The sequence below is a fragment of the Cygnus olor genome, chromosome 22, assembly GCF_009769625.2.
Source record: "Cygnus olor isolate bCygOlo1 chromosome 22, bCygOlo1.pri.v2, whole genome shotgun sequence".
Taxonomy (NCBI): domain Eukaryota; kingdom Metazoa; phylum Chordata; class Aves; order Anseriformes; family Anatidae; genus Cygnus; species Cygnus olor.
In genome coordinates this window covers 4,684,685-4,700,684 of record NC_049190.1, presented here as the reverse complement: position 1 = coordinate 4,700,684, position 16,000 = coordinate 4,684,685, and the positions used below count along the sequence as shown (strand labels likewise).

The 16,000-nt window shown below is 43.8% G+C and overlaps 1 protein-coding gene across 3 annotated transcripts in view; it reads left to right on the top strand.

The window, feature by feature from the left end:
- JAM3 (junctional adhesion molecule 3) overlaps positions 1 to 15,062 on the top strand; it is a 33,220-nt gene extending 18,158 nt beyond the window's left edge. For 2 of the 3 annotated variants that reach the window (XM_040534551.1, XM_040534550.1), the window contains exons 2-9: positions 6,809 to 6,874; positions 7,790 to 7,903; positions 8,366 to 8,518; positions 8,760 to 8,962; positions 9,392 to 9,491; positions 10,437 to 10,566; positions 11,819 to 11,873; positions 12,500 to 15,062. In XM_040534551.1, coding sequence (XP_040390485.1) covers positions 6,809 to 6,874; positions 7,790 to 7,903; positions 8,366 to 8,518; positions 8,760 to 8,962; positions 9,392 to 9,491; positions 10,437 to 10,566; positions 11,819 to 11,873; positions 12,500 to 12,535 — 857 coding nt within the window. In that variant the 3' untranslated portion in view covers positions 12,536 to 15,062. Of the gene's footprint in view, positions 1 to 5,406; positions 5,564 to 6,808; positions 6,875 to 7,789; positions 7,904 to 8,365; positions 8,519 to 8,759; positions 8,963 to 9,391; positions 9,492 to 10,436; positions 10,567 to 11,818; positions 11,874 to 12,499 lie in introns of all 3 variants that reach the window. The other variant, XM_040534549.1, reaches the window with a different exon arrangement.
- The last annotated feature ends 938 nt before the right edge of the window (positions 15,063 to 16,000 follow it).

The window sequence follows — 16,000 nt, the reverse complement described above, 5'->3', positions numbered from 1 at the left end:
ATGGCCTTAACACCTCACCCCTAAACATGCTGTGATGCCATGAGCAAAACCGCAACCAAAGATTGTGAAATTCTTACCTCCAGAAGGCCTTGTCAGATCGATACTTGAAGCAATGTGTCTGCAGCTGCAACCCAACAGGACAAAAACAAATCTTGGGAAAGCATCAAAAAGCACTGTGCAGTCTTCACCAGGCAACACCTATGTTTCCTTCCCTGTGTGGAAGAGAGGAAGAATGTTTGTCTGCTGAAAGAAGCTGCTTTGCAGAGGGGCTTTTGTCTTTAGAGGGCTCTGTATCTCCTCACTACCAACTTGTTTCACGATTAAGTGGGGGTGTGTAGGCTGTATGTATACCAATGGCTTTGCTGTCTGATTAGGAGGTAGAGCAGCAAATCCTCCTGTCCAAGGGGGAGAAGAAAAAAGAAAAAGAAAAAAGAAGAAAAAAAAAAAAGGAAAAAAAGGACTGTGTGCATGGTTTGGATGCTAATGGGCCTTGTCTGCAGCAAATACAGTCAGGTCTTTAAGGTGCTGGTTTAAATTAAGAGCTTTAAACAGGTTAAGACTTTATTCCACAACTCCGTTTACAGACAGACATTCCCTTGCCTTCTCTAGTGGTGAGCAGGAAGAGCGAATTATGAGCAAATCCTGAAATGCTCACATCTTCAGATGAATGCAAATATTCAATCATCTTCCACGCAGCTTTGTACTGCGGGGTCCTGGTCCTGCTGAGACTACCAGAGACTCCCTTATTACGGCTATTTAAGAAGAAATGAGTGCCATCACCTATCTACTTAGGAGAGGAGAAAAGCACAAGGCAGTACCACGCAGAGCACCGAACACCGCTCTGTAATACTGCATTTGCCTTCTGTAGGTTAATTATGCTCCCCGTTCCCTGCCCAGGCAGGCACATCTCCTCTGTTTGTAGGTGTCTATCAGAGATTTGGCAACCCTTTAAGTGAGCACTACAAGCCATGCATCTAAAATAAGCCATGCTGTTTTATGATAGCTGGTAAAAATAAAGCCTTACTAGCGCAGGCAGTTATAACAGCACATAGGATTTACAACCGAGTGGGTTTTTTCCAGGGTGGGCTGGCCACAGTCTGGTGATGGCCTTTTTATAACCGTTATCAGCCCCCACACAGCCCAGGTCCATCTGTTACTTAATTTGAACGGAGACACTCCTAAGCTTTTGTTCGCTAATCTCTCGCTGCACATCTACATTGTTCGCTGGCGGGGCAGCCCACCCGTGAGTCAGGCTTGGCTTGCTGGTCTCAGGGAGGCGCCACGGAAAACTGGAATAAAAGAAAGGCATGCAGCTCCGTCTGGTCATTTGAACAGCACAGTCCACTGGCCTGCTTGTTTGTGTCAGCTTGGTGGGGCTTTTAACGGGGATCTTGGATGCGAGAGCAAGCGTACCACCAGCTCCTTCCTCCTGGACTGGAGGCAAGGTGGAAAGTTAAGACTGAGTGCTATAAAACAAAGACCTCTGACTGCATTTATAGATATAGGCTGGGTTTTTAGACAAACCTAAATGAGCTGTCACGTAGAAAGTTATGGTGAGACACCTAAAAGTGTATACGAGGATCAATAGCCAGCCTAATTTGCGCTGGAACTCAGTGAGAACGAGGTATGCCATTCATTCCCTGACTGCACACTTATGTTCCCTCTGTAAATCCAGTCTTTATATATATCTCAAGTACATTTAAGTCCCTTAAGCTATTACAAAACCCCAGCCAAGGGACAGTCAGACCAAAAAAAAAAAAAAAACATACAAAAATAACAAAACAACTCGAAACTTACGAGGGCCAGAGCATGGTAGGCATGTTTTGGTATCTTATTCCTATGCCTATCCCGTGCCACCTTGTTTACACTGGTACAAGTTGCGTTGTGGAGTAGGAGTGGGGTATGCTGGTGACAGAGAGGAGGAAAAAGAGCCTGAAAGAAAAAGGGATGGATATTTCACAGCGCAGAAGGCTAGATGTTTCTGCAGTACAGGGCTTATGGTGATTTTCTCAAAGCAAGCTGCATGCAGAAAGCTGGCCTCCCTCTTCCTTGTCTTATCCAGTCCAGCAGACAGTACTGTGTGGCTTCCTTTGCTGTCCCTCTGGAGGTTTCTCACAAATTTAACAGTTATCTTCCTTCCTACTGCACGCCCACCACACTTGTAAAGCAGGGGCAGTGCCGGGGTCGGCTGGGCTGCCCCTAACAACGGGGCTCGTCTCATGCCTGCTGCTCTCGTCACTTCTGCTCTACCAGCCCTGGCTGTTTCCTTCACGCCAGCTCACAGTGCTGAGGATGGGTGCTGCAGGGGGCACCTCCAGCCTGGCAGTCAAAAAAAGAAATGACACGCGGAGCACTTGGCTAACGCACTTCCAACACCTCGCCGTGGATCGCGCTCCGCAGCACTCCTACTGCACGAAGGAACCACCCGGGAAGCGAAGATGCTTAACAAGGTGTGTGGTTTACAGCAGCTTTCCTGCGTGGCTTCGACGCGTTTTGAATTGCAAATCGAGCAACAGCTTATTGATGATGGAAGCCTCAAGAAAGGCATATTTTTGTTACTTTAGTGGGTAGGTGCTTAAATACAGCTGCGTGGTTTTGTACTGCTTGTGCCTGACAGTGCATTAACTAAAATTACTGTATCAGATAACTGCAAGATTGGCAAGGAAGGGTTGAACTGTACTGCAACATAGACTGTTGGCAGCAACTTGCATCAGTTTTTTCCCGGTCATCCTTTTTACATTGCTTACAACACTTAAAAAAATAGTTTACCTCCTCTTCAAACTTCTGCCTAGAATTTTTAAACAGATTTAAGAGATTTGGATGGAAGGAGACAAAAGGTCAGCCTTTACATTAAACCCCGTACAGAGATAGGAGACTTAACACAGTCTAGATGTCTATAAAGCTGCTAGTTTATTTCTTCTGTAGGTTCAGTGCAACATTTTAAAGTGATTCAGATACCATGAGTCACAGTAACAAGTATGGGCTGGATCTCTTTAGCTAAAAGAAGTGCCATAAGAATATGCTATAGACTTCAGTGCCTTGTCCTGGATTCTATTTCGGAGAACTGATGGCATTTGGGATTCAACCATATGTCTGGCTGAGTCTGTAGTACATACAGATCTGGTAGGTATTCAGAGATTTAGTACATACAGATCTGGTAGGTGCGTCTGTTGTGGCATGCATGCTGCTCTGGAAAGGAATGCGTGTCTATGCACAGCTCTTCTACACATCCTGGGTGCCGAGGTCTTTAAAGAGAAATTTACATAACACAAAACCTTTGCCGATTATTTGCACTGGGCTGAAAAAGGCCTAAAGGAACAGCTTTGGAAGAAACTTTCTGAAGGCGACGGTTGCCACTAATAACGATGATTTGGCACGCAAAACCAAGCAATGCAGAAGTGCGCTGACCAAAGGGAACACTTGCCAACAGCAGGGAAATGTGACATAGCACAGATGCCCACCCTGCGCCACCAGGGGAGTGCTAACAGCTGGGAAGCACCGGCTTTGCGCAGATTCCTCCAGCCCTGGAGACTTTGAAAGAGGGATACCACAAAGTAACTCTAAAAAGGGCTGCAAAGGTACTTTGCAACTTCTTTACAATCTATGTGGTCACTTGGGAGTTTTGGTTTGCTCCCTGCACAGCTGTAGCCTTGTCGTTATTCAGAGCATGCTACTTGCAGCGTTCTTGTGCCACACGCAGAAGAATAAATCTGGCTTAGCAGTGATTTAAGCAGCCACATTGATCTCTGCCCACAGTCAATACTTGTAATAATGTGAGAACCTCTTGCACGGTCTCCAAGGACTCAGCTTCTGTCTAAAATTTGTTGTCATCCTGCTTTGTGCCTGAGGGATCGACCTAAATCTCTCGTGGTTAATGGGTGGGAAAGAGCATGCTGTGAATAATTTCTGAGAAATGATATGGGGCCAGAGCATGATGGAGCCCTTCTGTCTTGGAACAAATACTTGTCAAGTCATAACTCCTTGAGGATAACACATCATCGTGGTAATGCGTCTCTACCTTCAACCTGTGCTGTAGCTGTAGGAGAACAGAATAGAACAGTTCAGTTGGAAGGGACCTTCAAAGATCAGAAGTTCTTCAGTCAGACTGTTACCGTGCTATCTACTTGATGGGACGCTTTTTTGGGGAGGGGGGAAAAGGATCTCTTGTAAACAAGACCATACAACACAAAACAAATTGGAGCATCAAGTTGCCTTAAGGAACAAGGAGCCTTTGCCAAGTCCCTCTCCCTCCCCATCCTTCTCTAGAGTTTCCGAAAGGAAGATTTATAAGATAGTACAGACCAGATAGATGGCGTGCAAGCTATCTTCTACAGGTCTTCAGGTGCATCACAGCTCTCCATAGCCACCTGCTATACCAGGTCCCAGGAGAAAGCTATTGTTTGCAGAACTGCTCTTGTAATGCAGTTTCCTGATGAAGCAGGGTGTTGTCCGTGAAGATGGCACCACCTACAGCTTGCCCCCATTTGAAAACCGGGCCAAATGCATTACCAGGGCCACCTGCCCCAAGCAGGCAGCAAAGCAGGAGCTCCACAATTAGGCTGAGTGCTCAGGCCTGGGCCCTCAAGGCAAGACCTGTTGGTTCCCAAAGCAGAAATCTCACTGCAGAAGGAATCAAAAGACTTGTTTGTATGAAGGGCCCTACAGCTGAAAATGTGTCCAAAGATTTCAAAAGGACCTTCCCAAGTCTGGAAGCAGAAGGCCTGATAGAAGTGGGCTCTGCTTCACTTAGGAGACTTCAGCAAACTACTTGTGGTTGCTTAGACCACTTCTGATAGAAACAAACCCAAAGTGGAGCATCTGCTCCGAGCTGCGACGAGTCAGCTCTGAAAGTGGCATTCTCCTGACTCACCTAAGTAAAGCAGCAGCAGACTGCAAGCAAAATGCTCACTGCACTGCCCTGTTACTCATTTCAGCTCTGATGCATAAGACTTTTCCCAGGCAGCCACATTATAGTCATGAGCACTGTCATCTTGTTCGATGTTGGATTTCTCCCAAATGCAGCGTGAATGTCTCCAAATGCAGAAGGGGGAAGGGTGGAGAGGTCCTGCTAAGAGCAGTGCTGCTGGGCCAGCTATTACTTTGCATCACCCAGTGGTTTTTATATGAATAACCATTATTTTGGACACAAAGGCAGCTTCTAAACCTTGCCAAACTCTAGCTCTCCCCAGTGGTATTTGGGGTATAAGAGCTGAGAACCAAGGCACTGAGAAAAGCATCAGCAGTTAACAAGCAAGGGGTGATAGGAATTGACAGGGAACATTTCAGAAATGCTGAAAGGATTTCAGGTGTTCAAGGCCCTTGAGCTTTCAGTCAGAGCAACTCTGCAGCTCTTGGGCATTTCTCGGAGTGCTGCCTTGCTCTGTTTTGTCTGATCCATTCCACCAGAGGAGTTTTGCCCCCGCGTTGTCAGATAGTCTCTTTGTTGAAAAGCTTTCCACCCTGGAGGCCAGCGCGCAGGAATTCCAGCTGTCTGTCATGATGCTGAAGATCTTTTCTTTTCCTCTGCATCTTCTTTCAGCTGCCTTTTCTGCGTTCGATTCAGGTTTGTTATGACTTTTTTACTCTGAGAGACACTCCTAACCTTTAGATACATCTGTTTTCATGTCATTGAAGCACTGGCTTCCGTCGTCTTTACTTTGCTGGTTGATCAAATGCCCAGTGAATTCGGTGCGTATCCTCTCCTAGATTTCAGCAGTCTTCTGATTGGGTTTGTAATAGCAAAGCTGCATGTGGGGCCGTGGCATACTACTAGAGCTGATTATCCAGTCCTGATTATAGTGTGTATCCTCCCGCCTATAAGACGGGGCTTTGGAGCAGCCAATGTTTTGCAGAGTCTGAGAGGTGATGAGCTTTGCAAGAATCAGGACACCCAGTTCCAAAATATCCTCTGGGATGAAGGCATGGCTTGCTATGCTCTCTGGTTCGCCTTCTTCCTACTGTGCCATGCCAGAAACTGCCCGCTTGTGTCCCTCTGCCTCAGGAGGTCTGTTGGTGAGTGTGGGTATCCTGCAGTACAGGAACGTTGTTGGTACCTGCTCTTGTGAAACTCAAAGCAGAAAGGACATAGAAGGCAGATTTTTCAAAAGAAAATAATATGCAGAAGGGGAAAAATGACTGTATAAATTGGAAACATGTTGGAGTTCAGAGCAAGGACAGTAAAGGGAAATAGCTTGTGGTATAAGGATGCAACGTTGCGTGACTGAGCATTTTTTCCCAACGTGAGTCTGGCTGGCACTCTACCCAAAGCACCAAACTCCTCTGTTTCCTCCTGAATTGCTGTCCTTGCATGATTTACTACCTTGAATTTACATTACCACGTTGAGCCTTAAAATACTTGAACATACAGTCAGCATGTGCTAGAGACCTGGCACATTTCATCTTCAAGGAACTGACCAAAAACCATTAAGACTGCCCTACTTCTGTCTTCCTCATTATCAAATTAATTTGCAGAAGGACACGTTCACTCTTGCATTACAAGAATGAGAATAACTACCATTGAAATAAGCATAAGGCACAAAGAGATGTCTTACGCTGTAACATTGGTTTTGTGCCATTTTAGTTATCTTCCTCTTTAAGTGCTGCTTCTAACAATCATAATTTCCAGTATTTACTCCATGACTGCTAAATAAACGTAGGCCTTCAGGACTGCCATTGGTAGCCAGGAATAGCTTTTATGTAGAGAAGTTAGTCCTAGCTGTCTGAGAAGTTGTCTCAGCAGGCAGCGTGTTTCTAGCTGGGTGACTTATGAGCTGTGCTATTTCTTATTACCTTCTGTTTGTTTTTCCAGGCTGCAGACTCTTGGCCGTGGAACTGACATCCAGCAACACCAAGCCCGTGGTGCAGGAATTCCAGAGTGAGTGCCGTGGGGGCCCGCTGGCTGCCTGACACGACTGCTGCACTGCCCTCTGCCTGGAGCTTTGTATCAGTCCAAACAGTTGAGAAAAACTTTGCTTGGTGCTCATGGTTATCTGGGTTTCTTGGGCAAGGCAGAACTGCTGAGAGCTTGAGATTCAGCAAAGGGCTTAAGAATATCTCTGTATATCTCTCTGTTTTCAAAACGCTTGATTGAAAGGGTTTGTTGAAGTCCCCTGAAAGCCATTGGCATTGCAAAGTATCTGCCTAAGTGCTTTTTTGAACAGGATCCCAAATGGAGGAAAGGCAGTCGCTTTGCAATTAATACACTGAAAAGGGGTTCGGGAAATGTATATTTTACCTTGGCCCTAATACAGCCTGCAACATGATCCTGGGTGAGCCACCACCAACCCTGCTGTGGTGCCTTCTTGTGTAGAGATGGAGATGACGATGCCTCCCTCAAAAGGGACTGGACATGCTGGATTTATCCACAGGCATCATGGTCCCCAGGTCACCTGGGAGGACAGCATGTTGTCGGTACATCACCAGACACCACCCAAGGAGATTCTGCAGTCCTGACTCACGCTGTATGCTCTGATTAACAGCAAGACAGTGCCGTGGACTCACCCTGTCATAAGGTCTTGTTTGCCATACATCAGAGCCTGAAGAGAACAGTGTGTTCGTTTCTCTCCATAGCTGATATCTGTACGGCTATTATTTTTGCTGGCCAAAATCCATCTTCCCCAATAGCTCCTGGAACCCAGCAGTGTTTCTGTTTGTGAGGCACATGAAAGAGAAGGCTTTTGCTTTGTGGGCAGCATCTCCTAATAAAACAGAGTGTGAGGCTGCTTAAAGCAGAGCAAAAATACAGCTGCTTCCTATTAACCTGTATTATTTCCTTTATTTCTCTTTCTAGGTGTTGAGCTGTCCTGCATCATTAAATCCACTGTAACACCAGATCCCAGAATCGAGTGGAAGAAAATCCGAGATGGCGAAACCTCTTACGTATTTTTTGACAATAAAATGCAGGGTATGACGACGCATTGTTCTCTTAAACTTCCAAACCAGCCTCAGTACAACTGAGAAAAAACAACTCAGGAAAAGGCTGGCTTGCTGCTTTCTTCTGGAACTAGAGTTCAGCAGTAGAAGTACAAGGTGGAGAGAGAGAGCAGGATGTTATTTGCCCTCTGGCAGGTCATTATTGACAGTTCTCAGTACTGAGCCAGAGAGCTGGAGTGAGATCCTAGGTAGGAAATGATTAAGAAAGCAAATGCTGCAGCTTCCCTTCTCCAGCACCTGGTGGTCCTGGTCCTTGCATGTTTTCCTTTGTGGTCACTGCAGAGAGAAAGGCTCTTAGCTTTAGAGCATCAGGTTCCTTTCAAGTGGTTCTCTGGACTCCAGAAAGAGTCCGAGATCAACCACTTAATTCAGATGCCTGAAGTTAGTTTGTGTGACTATCTTGAATTTTTTCTCTCTCTTTCCTCTGTATCAGGAGACTTTGCAACTCGTGCAGAAATTCTGAGCCGGACATCGCTGGTGATTAAAAACACCACCCGGATGGACACGGCCACGTACCGCTGTGAAGTGGCAGCACCTTCTGATACTAAAACCATAGATGAAATAAATATCCAGCTCACAGTCCAAGGTATTGCTTCAGGTCCAGATACCTTTACAAGTGCTGCTAGCTAACAGAAGAAGCCGTGAGTCTTTCCAGAGTTGAAACACTGGCATTCAACAGACTCTGGAACTTGTTGCTTAAAACTGTCTGGAAACAGCTGAAAGTTTTGATGCCTCCGTAGCACAGCCATCTTAGAAACTATGTCAGAAATTATTTCGTTTTACTCATTACTTTACAGTAACATTTGTGGTTTGTGTCTTTCCCGCAGTGAAGCCTGTGACTCCCAGATGCGTAGTGCCTAAAGCTGTACCTGTTGGTAAGACAGCCTCCCTTCACTGCCACGAGAACGAAGGTTACCCAAAGTCTACTTACAGCTGGTATCGCAACAGCGAACCTTTATCACCAGACACAAAATCAAACACCAAATTCCAGAATTCGTCCTACAGCTTGAACCCCACCACAGGCACTCTGGTAATGCCCTTATGGGTATGATCGAGACTTGTGTTGCCAGACAGGTTATTTCTAGGGTTGCTTCTGAAAGAGAAAAAGTCATTGTGTGGCTTTCAAGGAGAGTATAATTTGAAGGTTAACTGTTTTAGGATGTGGGTGATTTGGGAAAAGGAAGATTAATATGATAGAAGATATTACCCTAGCTGTTTGGTTTTGATCACTGCTGATACCACTTGCCTTTTTACAAAGAGGGAGGAAAATATCTCATGGCCCACCACGAAGACTGGCAAATGGAGAATTGTGCAGTCAGAACTGCTCCTCATGCTCCTGTTAGGTCTCAGAATTCTCTACAATAATCTTTTCCTTGTGATTCCCTGAAGTAACTCTCGTCCTGCTTTCCAACGTGTTAAAATAACCCTCACAGTGCCTTTCCCCTTTCCTCCTCACCAGGTTTTCCACGCTGTGCACAAAGGCGACACAGGCCGTTACTCCTGCATAGCAACAAATGACGCGGGTTTTGCCAAATGTGAGGAGCAGGAGATGGAAGTCTGTGAGTGGCCCTGCATACTTTTTGGCAATGTCGATTGATATATCACCATAAATAAACCGTCATCACCATGGGGAAAGAAGAGGGACATCCTAGAGCATGAAGTCATTTCATCTTTCTCATAGCCCCTAACACAGCTAACTTTTCCAGGAAGGAATCAGGACGAGGTTTCTGCATGGCATTTTCAAAGCTGAGCAGCATTAAAGGAGGAAATCTGAGAGTAATACTGCAAAGTCTCAGAAGGCAGCATCTCTAAAGGCTGCTTATACTGAGTCAACAGGCACCCCTGCTGTGCTTTACATAGGCCATACTGCTGATAACCCACTCTGTACAACACAGAGAGGTTCCAAAAGTATCTTAATATCTAGATGACAGGTACAGGGATATCCGAACTATCAAAGAAAGAACACAGACGATCTTTAAGGATACTCAATAACTGTATAGAGGGGATTTTTGTTACTTTTCTAAATTTGTAGAAGAACAAAGTTAGTGTTACTTGTGTTAGGAATTTCAGTTTCCTAACAATGGTCTAGTCAGTCCCTCTTGCTGAAGTATCGCTTCTAAATGAACAAGACACATCCAGAGATGAGAAGAAGAAAAAAAACCCTACAAATTCAGGGAAACATTAAAACATTGTTCAGAGTCGTGAACAGTTTTAGGTTCAGACAAGCAAACAGTGAATGGCACGTGACTGGACCTGGTACACACAAGACAAGAAAAGAAAGATTTGTTAGTTTTTTACTTGGCCAGAAGAGAAGCTGTCTGTGCTGTGGATGGACTCTGAGTCTTTCCTGATTGGAGATGCACTAGGGACTCACTAGATCCTTATGAATTACTGCAGTTTGCTTAGGATATTCAAGAGATGTTACTTTAGTGTATGTAAAGCTAGAACGTTGCTACCACCTTAAAAAAAAAAAAAGAAAAAGATTATGGTTTCTCTCTTTTTAGATGACCTCAATATTGGTGGGATAATTGGTGGAGTCCTGGTGGTCCTAGCAGTTTTGGTGCTCATCACTCTTGGAATCTGCTGTGCCTACAGAAGGGGCTACTTTGCAAACAGTAAAGAGACTGGGGAAAGGTAAGCTGGGATTCTTATGCAAGTCCCTGTGCCCGCAGCTAGCATGAATTCGTCTGAAGCGGGCTAGAAATTGGTGGCTAAAATATATTTCAGTGCCTGACCTGGACATATTTCTTCCTAGTTCCCCACCAAAGACTATAGGCCAGCCTACTTCTTGAAGTATCCAATTCCCCACCATAAACAGTGCACCATGCTGAAGGTTTATTCACCTAAGAGAGAATTTTTGGTATAGCTCCTTTTGTGCTTGCTACCAAGACCAGACAGGAGTTAGAGTTGTGCTCTGATGTCTTCATACCTTGCGTGGGAAGGGGGGAGCAGCACAATTAAATGTCTACAGGTGTTTGTCCAATAGGTTATATGCTGTCGGCATACAGAGGTCTACAGCTTAACGAGCAGAGCTTGCTGCACAATTAGTTTAAAGCATCAGGACATGCATAGAAAATATATGCAGAAGAGTAGGCTGCCTGCAGGAAATCTCACTAGTTGTGACTTGGAACCTAAATTTGGGATTAAAAACAAGCACTTTAGAATGCACATTAGCACGTTAAAAACAACAGCATTAGCATTTAAGGTGACAATTTCTTCGTGGATCAGAAACGAGCCTTGATATCCTTACAGAATTTGTAGAAGAGATAATATATGGAAAACCAAGATTCTCATCAGATAGATTCATTCCATGTTAAATGCTGCTTTTCAGTAGAAATCCTGTAGAAGAAAAAAAAAACATCCCCAGAAAAAGCTCCAAATACTCCATTTAAATGCAGCTGAGGGTTGGCTTACACTGGACCTCACAGTCCAATGTAATTTCTGGATTCCTAGGGGACTGCAAACAAGTAGTGCTGCCTTATAACTAAGCAAAATGCTGAAGGCATCTGGCAGTGGAGGCTTAAAATTGACTTTGTAATTGCCACAAGAAATAATACAGGAGGCACATAGAAAGGTAGTGCACAGGGACCAAAGTAGGGGAGACCAGAAAAGTATCAGTTAATCTTTGCAGTTTTTGCAGATACAGCTTGGTATTGTGGAAACATACAGCAATCTTTTTACCTTGTGCTGACGGGGAGTTTTGAGAAAATCCCAGTGATGATAAATGATGGAATATGTACAGACCTGGCATTTGAGCAATGAGAGAGGTTTCTCTGTTTTCTTTTCACTGGACTGTTTTTCCTCATTTTCTTCTTTCTCAGTCCCTCCTCTTCAAAATTCTGCAGGCTCTTTGTCCCAGAAATAAGATTTTTTTCCTTTATTTCAGTTACAAGACTCCAGCAAAACCTGATGGTGTTAACTATATCCGGACAGATGATGAGGTAACCAATGATTTGCATTTAACATCTCTCTGTTTAGGAGAGGAAGAGGGTGGGCAGAGGACTACAAGCTTTTTTAGGGCCTGTAGACTTTCTTAGAGCAATCACCACTGAGAAGCAAGAATGTAGAACAGAGAGAAAACAGAAGGGTAAAGGCTGAGTCATTTCCTTAGAAATGTTGAACAGTTTAAGTTGCCTTAAGTGACTGATGCCAAGAGCAATCAAATGCAGCTCTGCTGTCTGTTATCTTATGGCTTGACCCCCTTAGGATGAGTTTCATTGGATTAAGTAGGCAGGCCACGATGCTTTTGCAAGATAATTTGCATTTTGGGATTTGAATAGATCACTAAGCTTAAGATGAGAAAAAGCCTCTCCCTCTTAGCAGAGATACTGAAGAGGGAATGAGAAAGTGCCCTGCCATGCCTCGGTATTGGAGGAGGAGAGCAGGAGAGGGACCACCAGCCTGGTATGACTGCTGCCCCCCTCTCCTTACCAGCTGGGCAGAATGCTCCAAGTTATACAGATGGGATCTGCGTTTGAGATGCATGTTACAGCTGGGGGCAGCAGGAACAAAGGGGTGCCTGGAAAACCACTAGATCCATCCTACAACCAGAACTGTTTCGTTGCAGGGTGACTTCAGACACAAATCTTCATTTGTCATATAAGATGCCAAAAGAATACTGCAAACCAGCAAAAGCAAGTGTGAAAATACCTCCTCCAGGAACTCAAAGTGAGAGCAAAAGATGAATTAAGTGCGCTTGGAAGAGTTTGGAACACACAAGAACTTGATAGCTAGCTATCTGTATATCTTTTTTTTCTTTGCCAAAGTTTAAAGTAACTCCTCACTGCCCAACTCATGTCTCCCCTGCCTCTGGAGATATCAACGAGATCACCTAAACCTGTCCTTGGAGTAAGGAAGAGTTTTATTACTTCCCAAGAGACTGTGCTGTGGAAGTTTGTGGAATTGCCTTCTCTTTGTGCTGCAGGGACACAGCCACAACATGCGAACCACCCAGGGGAGTAGCGTTACGTAAACATGTAGTAGACATTACTAGTGCAAATTACTAGTAGGAAAAAAAGGTGCTGACATGGCAATAGAAGGACTTCAAAGAATAAGATTTACCCATGCAAGGGGGAGTCTTCCTCTCGGTAGTTTGTTGCCCAGGCCTGGCTGGTGACTTTTACACATTTGTGATTGTCTTGTGCTTTTGACTCCCGACTGCTCAGGTGCAGAATAGGTATCTGACTAGTCAACAGGAACAGACAGCGATACAGCAAACGCAACTAATGTTCCCAGTCCTATTGTCAACTTACTGAATTCTCGTTACTCCATTTAACAAGAAACAGACAGCATCAGGCCAGAAGGACTGCATCTGTTCACTGCTTCATAGAAAGCTCATTGCACGCAGGTAACCCCTAATTCTAATCTGCACAAGGCAGGCTTGCCTCTTGCGTCTTTTGGTGTTCTAAAGAGGCTTACAGTGGAGGCAGAGAACCTAGTGCTGAGACATCCCTTTCAGGAAAATTAAAGCCAAATACTTTCATGGGCCAAGATTCCCAGAAAAGGTACTGAGATGTCTTCAAGCTTTTTTACCTTCTGCGTTTATTTTGTAAAATCCCACATTCTAAATTTTTTGCAGAGATATATTTTGATTACTTCAGAAAAAGTAACGTTTCTATTTAAAGTGTAAATACACGATGCCAGCAGTGTTTAAGTAACGTAGCTATTTTTTTACTTTTTAAGCTACAGAGAGGAGCTCAAACGTTGCTATAGTGTGGCACTGTCAGAGCATATCAGTATTACGGCAGCGCGTAATACAAAACTGCAGGTGGAACAGCATCTCTTTCCTCTTAAACTAGCCTCTGCAATTTCCTTGTCACATGAGGTCTTACAAGACACAGGACAGAGTCACTCAGGGATAGTTTTTGTAAATTTATGGCAGGACCTATCAACTTTTTTATATATTAAACTTACTTTTCTTGCCAGTGACCAACACTTTGTTTTTGTTGTTGCAAGAAATATCCAGGGATGGCTTTTTGGATTCAGTTCCAATAAGGTGACAGAGTGACTTTAATGTGTTCTACCCTTCTGCAAGATCCCTAAAGCACTAACACAGTGTGACAGCTACGGCAACTTTACAGGTTTAGATTGCATAGCCAAGGCAACTGTTTCTGGAGTTAGGAAAGCAAAAGGTCAGTACAAAACCACTTTTGTAATGTCAGTTGCAGCTTGTCTCTAGAGGGTTTAAAAAAAAAAAAAGACAACAAATCTAATTCTCTTGGCTTTAAAGAGAATACACGGAAACACGTGTTTCCAAGAAACATACATGTTGATAATGTTGAAAAGCATTGGGTAATGTAAAACTGCAAGATGTGGATGCAACACTAGAACTGTGCTGTGGTTTAAGATTTTTTTTTTAATGTAGCATAATTTAGTGTTCTTGTATTTCCAATATGAATTGAGTTGTCTTAACTTTTCATGTATACAGTATTTTGAATACTTGACGATTTGGGCTGTCAGTGTTATTTTTTAGTGTTCTGCATTAATCTGCTTTGTTTCCTAGGGGCCTCGCTGGACATGCCATTGCTGCATTTGTTTTGCCTAAACAAAGCGTTATCACTTTCCTTTGGCTAGCAAAAGTGCAAATAAGGATGGGCAGCACTATCCGTATGTTCTTTACTTAACTGGGACATTACCACTGCTACTTTGCTACTACATTTGGGTTACCTTCTTAAGACACGCTTCTCAACCAAGCCACACAGTACTGTTCACAGGCTGCATGCTGCCTCTAATCATTATGACAATAGTGAGTGTAACATTCCTTTGCACCTTCTGTATATCCACTACTCCTTTTCTGTGCTGTGTTTAGGATACCTATAGTAAGGGAGAGAAAGAAAAGGTTTGAATCAGGTTATCTCTGGGCCCTATGGGAGCACAATCTACAGCCTCACCATGAGCCAAAGGCAGCCTTCACGTGAAAAGCCTCCAAGCTAAGAATCAACTTATTTTTCAGTTCTAAAATGTGACAGTGGCATCTCTAACGAGAGAAGGGGAGATGATCCCCCAGTACAGCTCATGAGATCTGACTGATGGAACTCATTGTATCATTGTGAATAATATTCAGGTTTGTACTAATGTATTACATTTAACTTTGCCAAGAATGTTTTACATAAATACCAAGCTATAAAGCATTCTTGTGGGGTTTTTTGATTTTTTTCTTAAACAGTCATAATATTGCAGGCATCTGTTTTCAATTCAGTGAACAAAGGGAAAGTGTTTTCTGTCAGAGCACTCACTTATATTGGGCTGTAGGGTATAGGAAGTCCAATAGCAAGTCCTCGTAACAGTAACAGCATGTTACTGTTTATATTTATTCTTGGACATTCATCTATCTTTGGTTCTTCTCTATAGAAGACAGATTAAAGCTCGTGGGGCTTATCTCAATGTTGCGTGAGGACAGAACAAAAGCTAGAAAGCACACAGTACGAAATAAACCTACTTGAACTCCAATTTACCTTGAGAAGCGGTCAAGTAATATTTTAGGGCAGGAGAGAAGGAACAAGATAAATAGACGTGGCCAATAACCGAACATTGTTTAAGCCAAAGCCATTCCATATGTCTCCTGTTCCTAGGTTTTGACTTTGATTTTGAGAATAAAGTTTAACCTCACTTGAAGGTTTCTCTGATCTTCAGAATAGGGAAAGTGAGGACAAATACTGAGATTCCAATGCAGAAGGTAAGTGTCTCTGGAAGGGCTGTGGCAAGAATATGCTCAGCCTGTTCCCACTTGTGCAGAAAAGCCTAGTCCAGTTCTGTGGTCTGTGCCTGAGTAAGACAAATCAGCATGAGTAAAACAGATTCCATTTTCAAGTTACAATGAAACCCAGGGTGAGAGCTCTGTAATAAAAGTTAACAACTGGAAAACTTCAGTTAGGTTCACATGGTATCAGAGACACAGAAATGGTCAGACACAGCACATTTATAATAAACAAGTTCTCTAGGCAGAGCACAAAGCTATGTATATGGCTTACCAACCTTGATTTTACTAAGTTACTCCTATCCTGCTTTCAGTCAAATAAGTGTCTATATTTAAAAGCTGCTTGGTCCAACGTTAATTGAACAGAGTGCC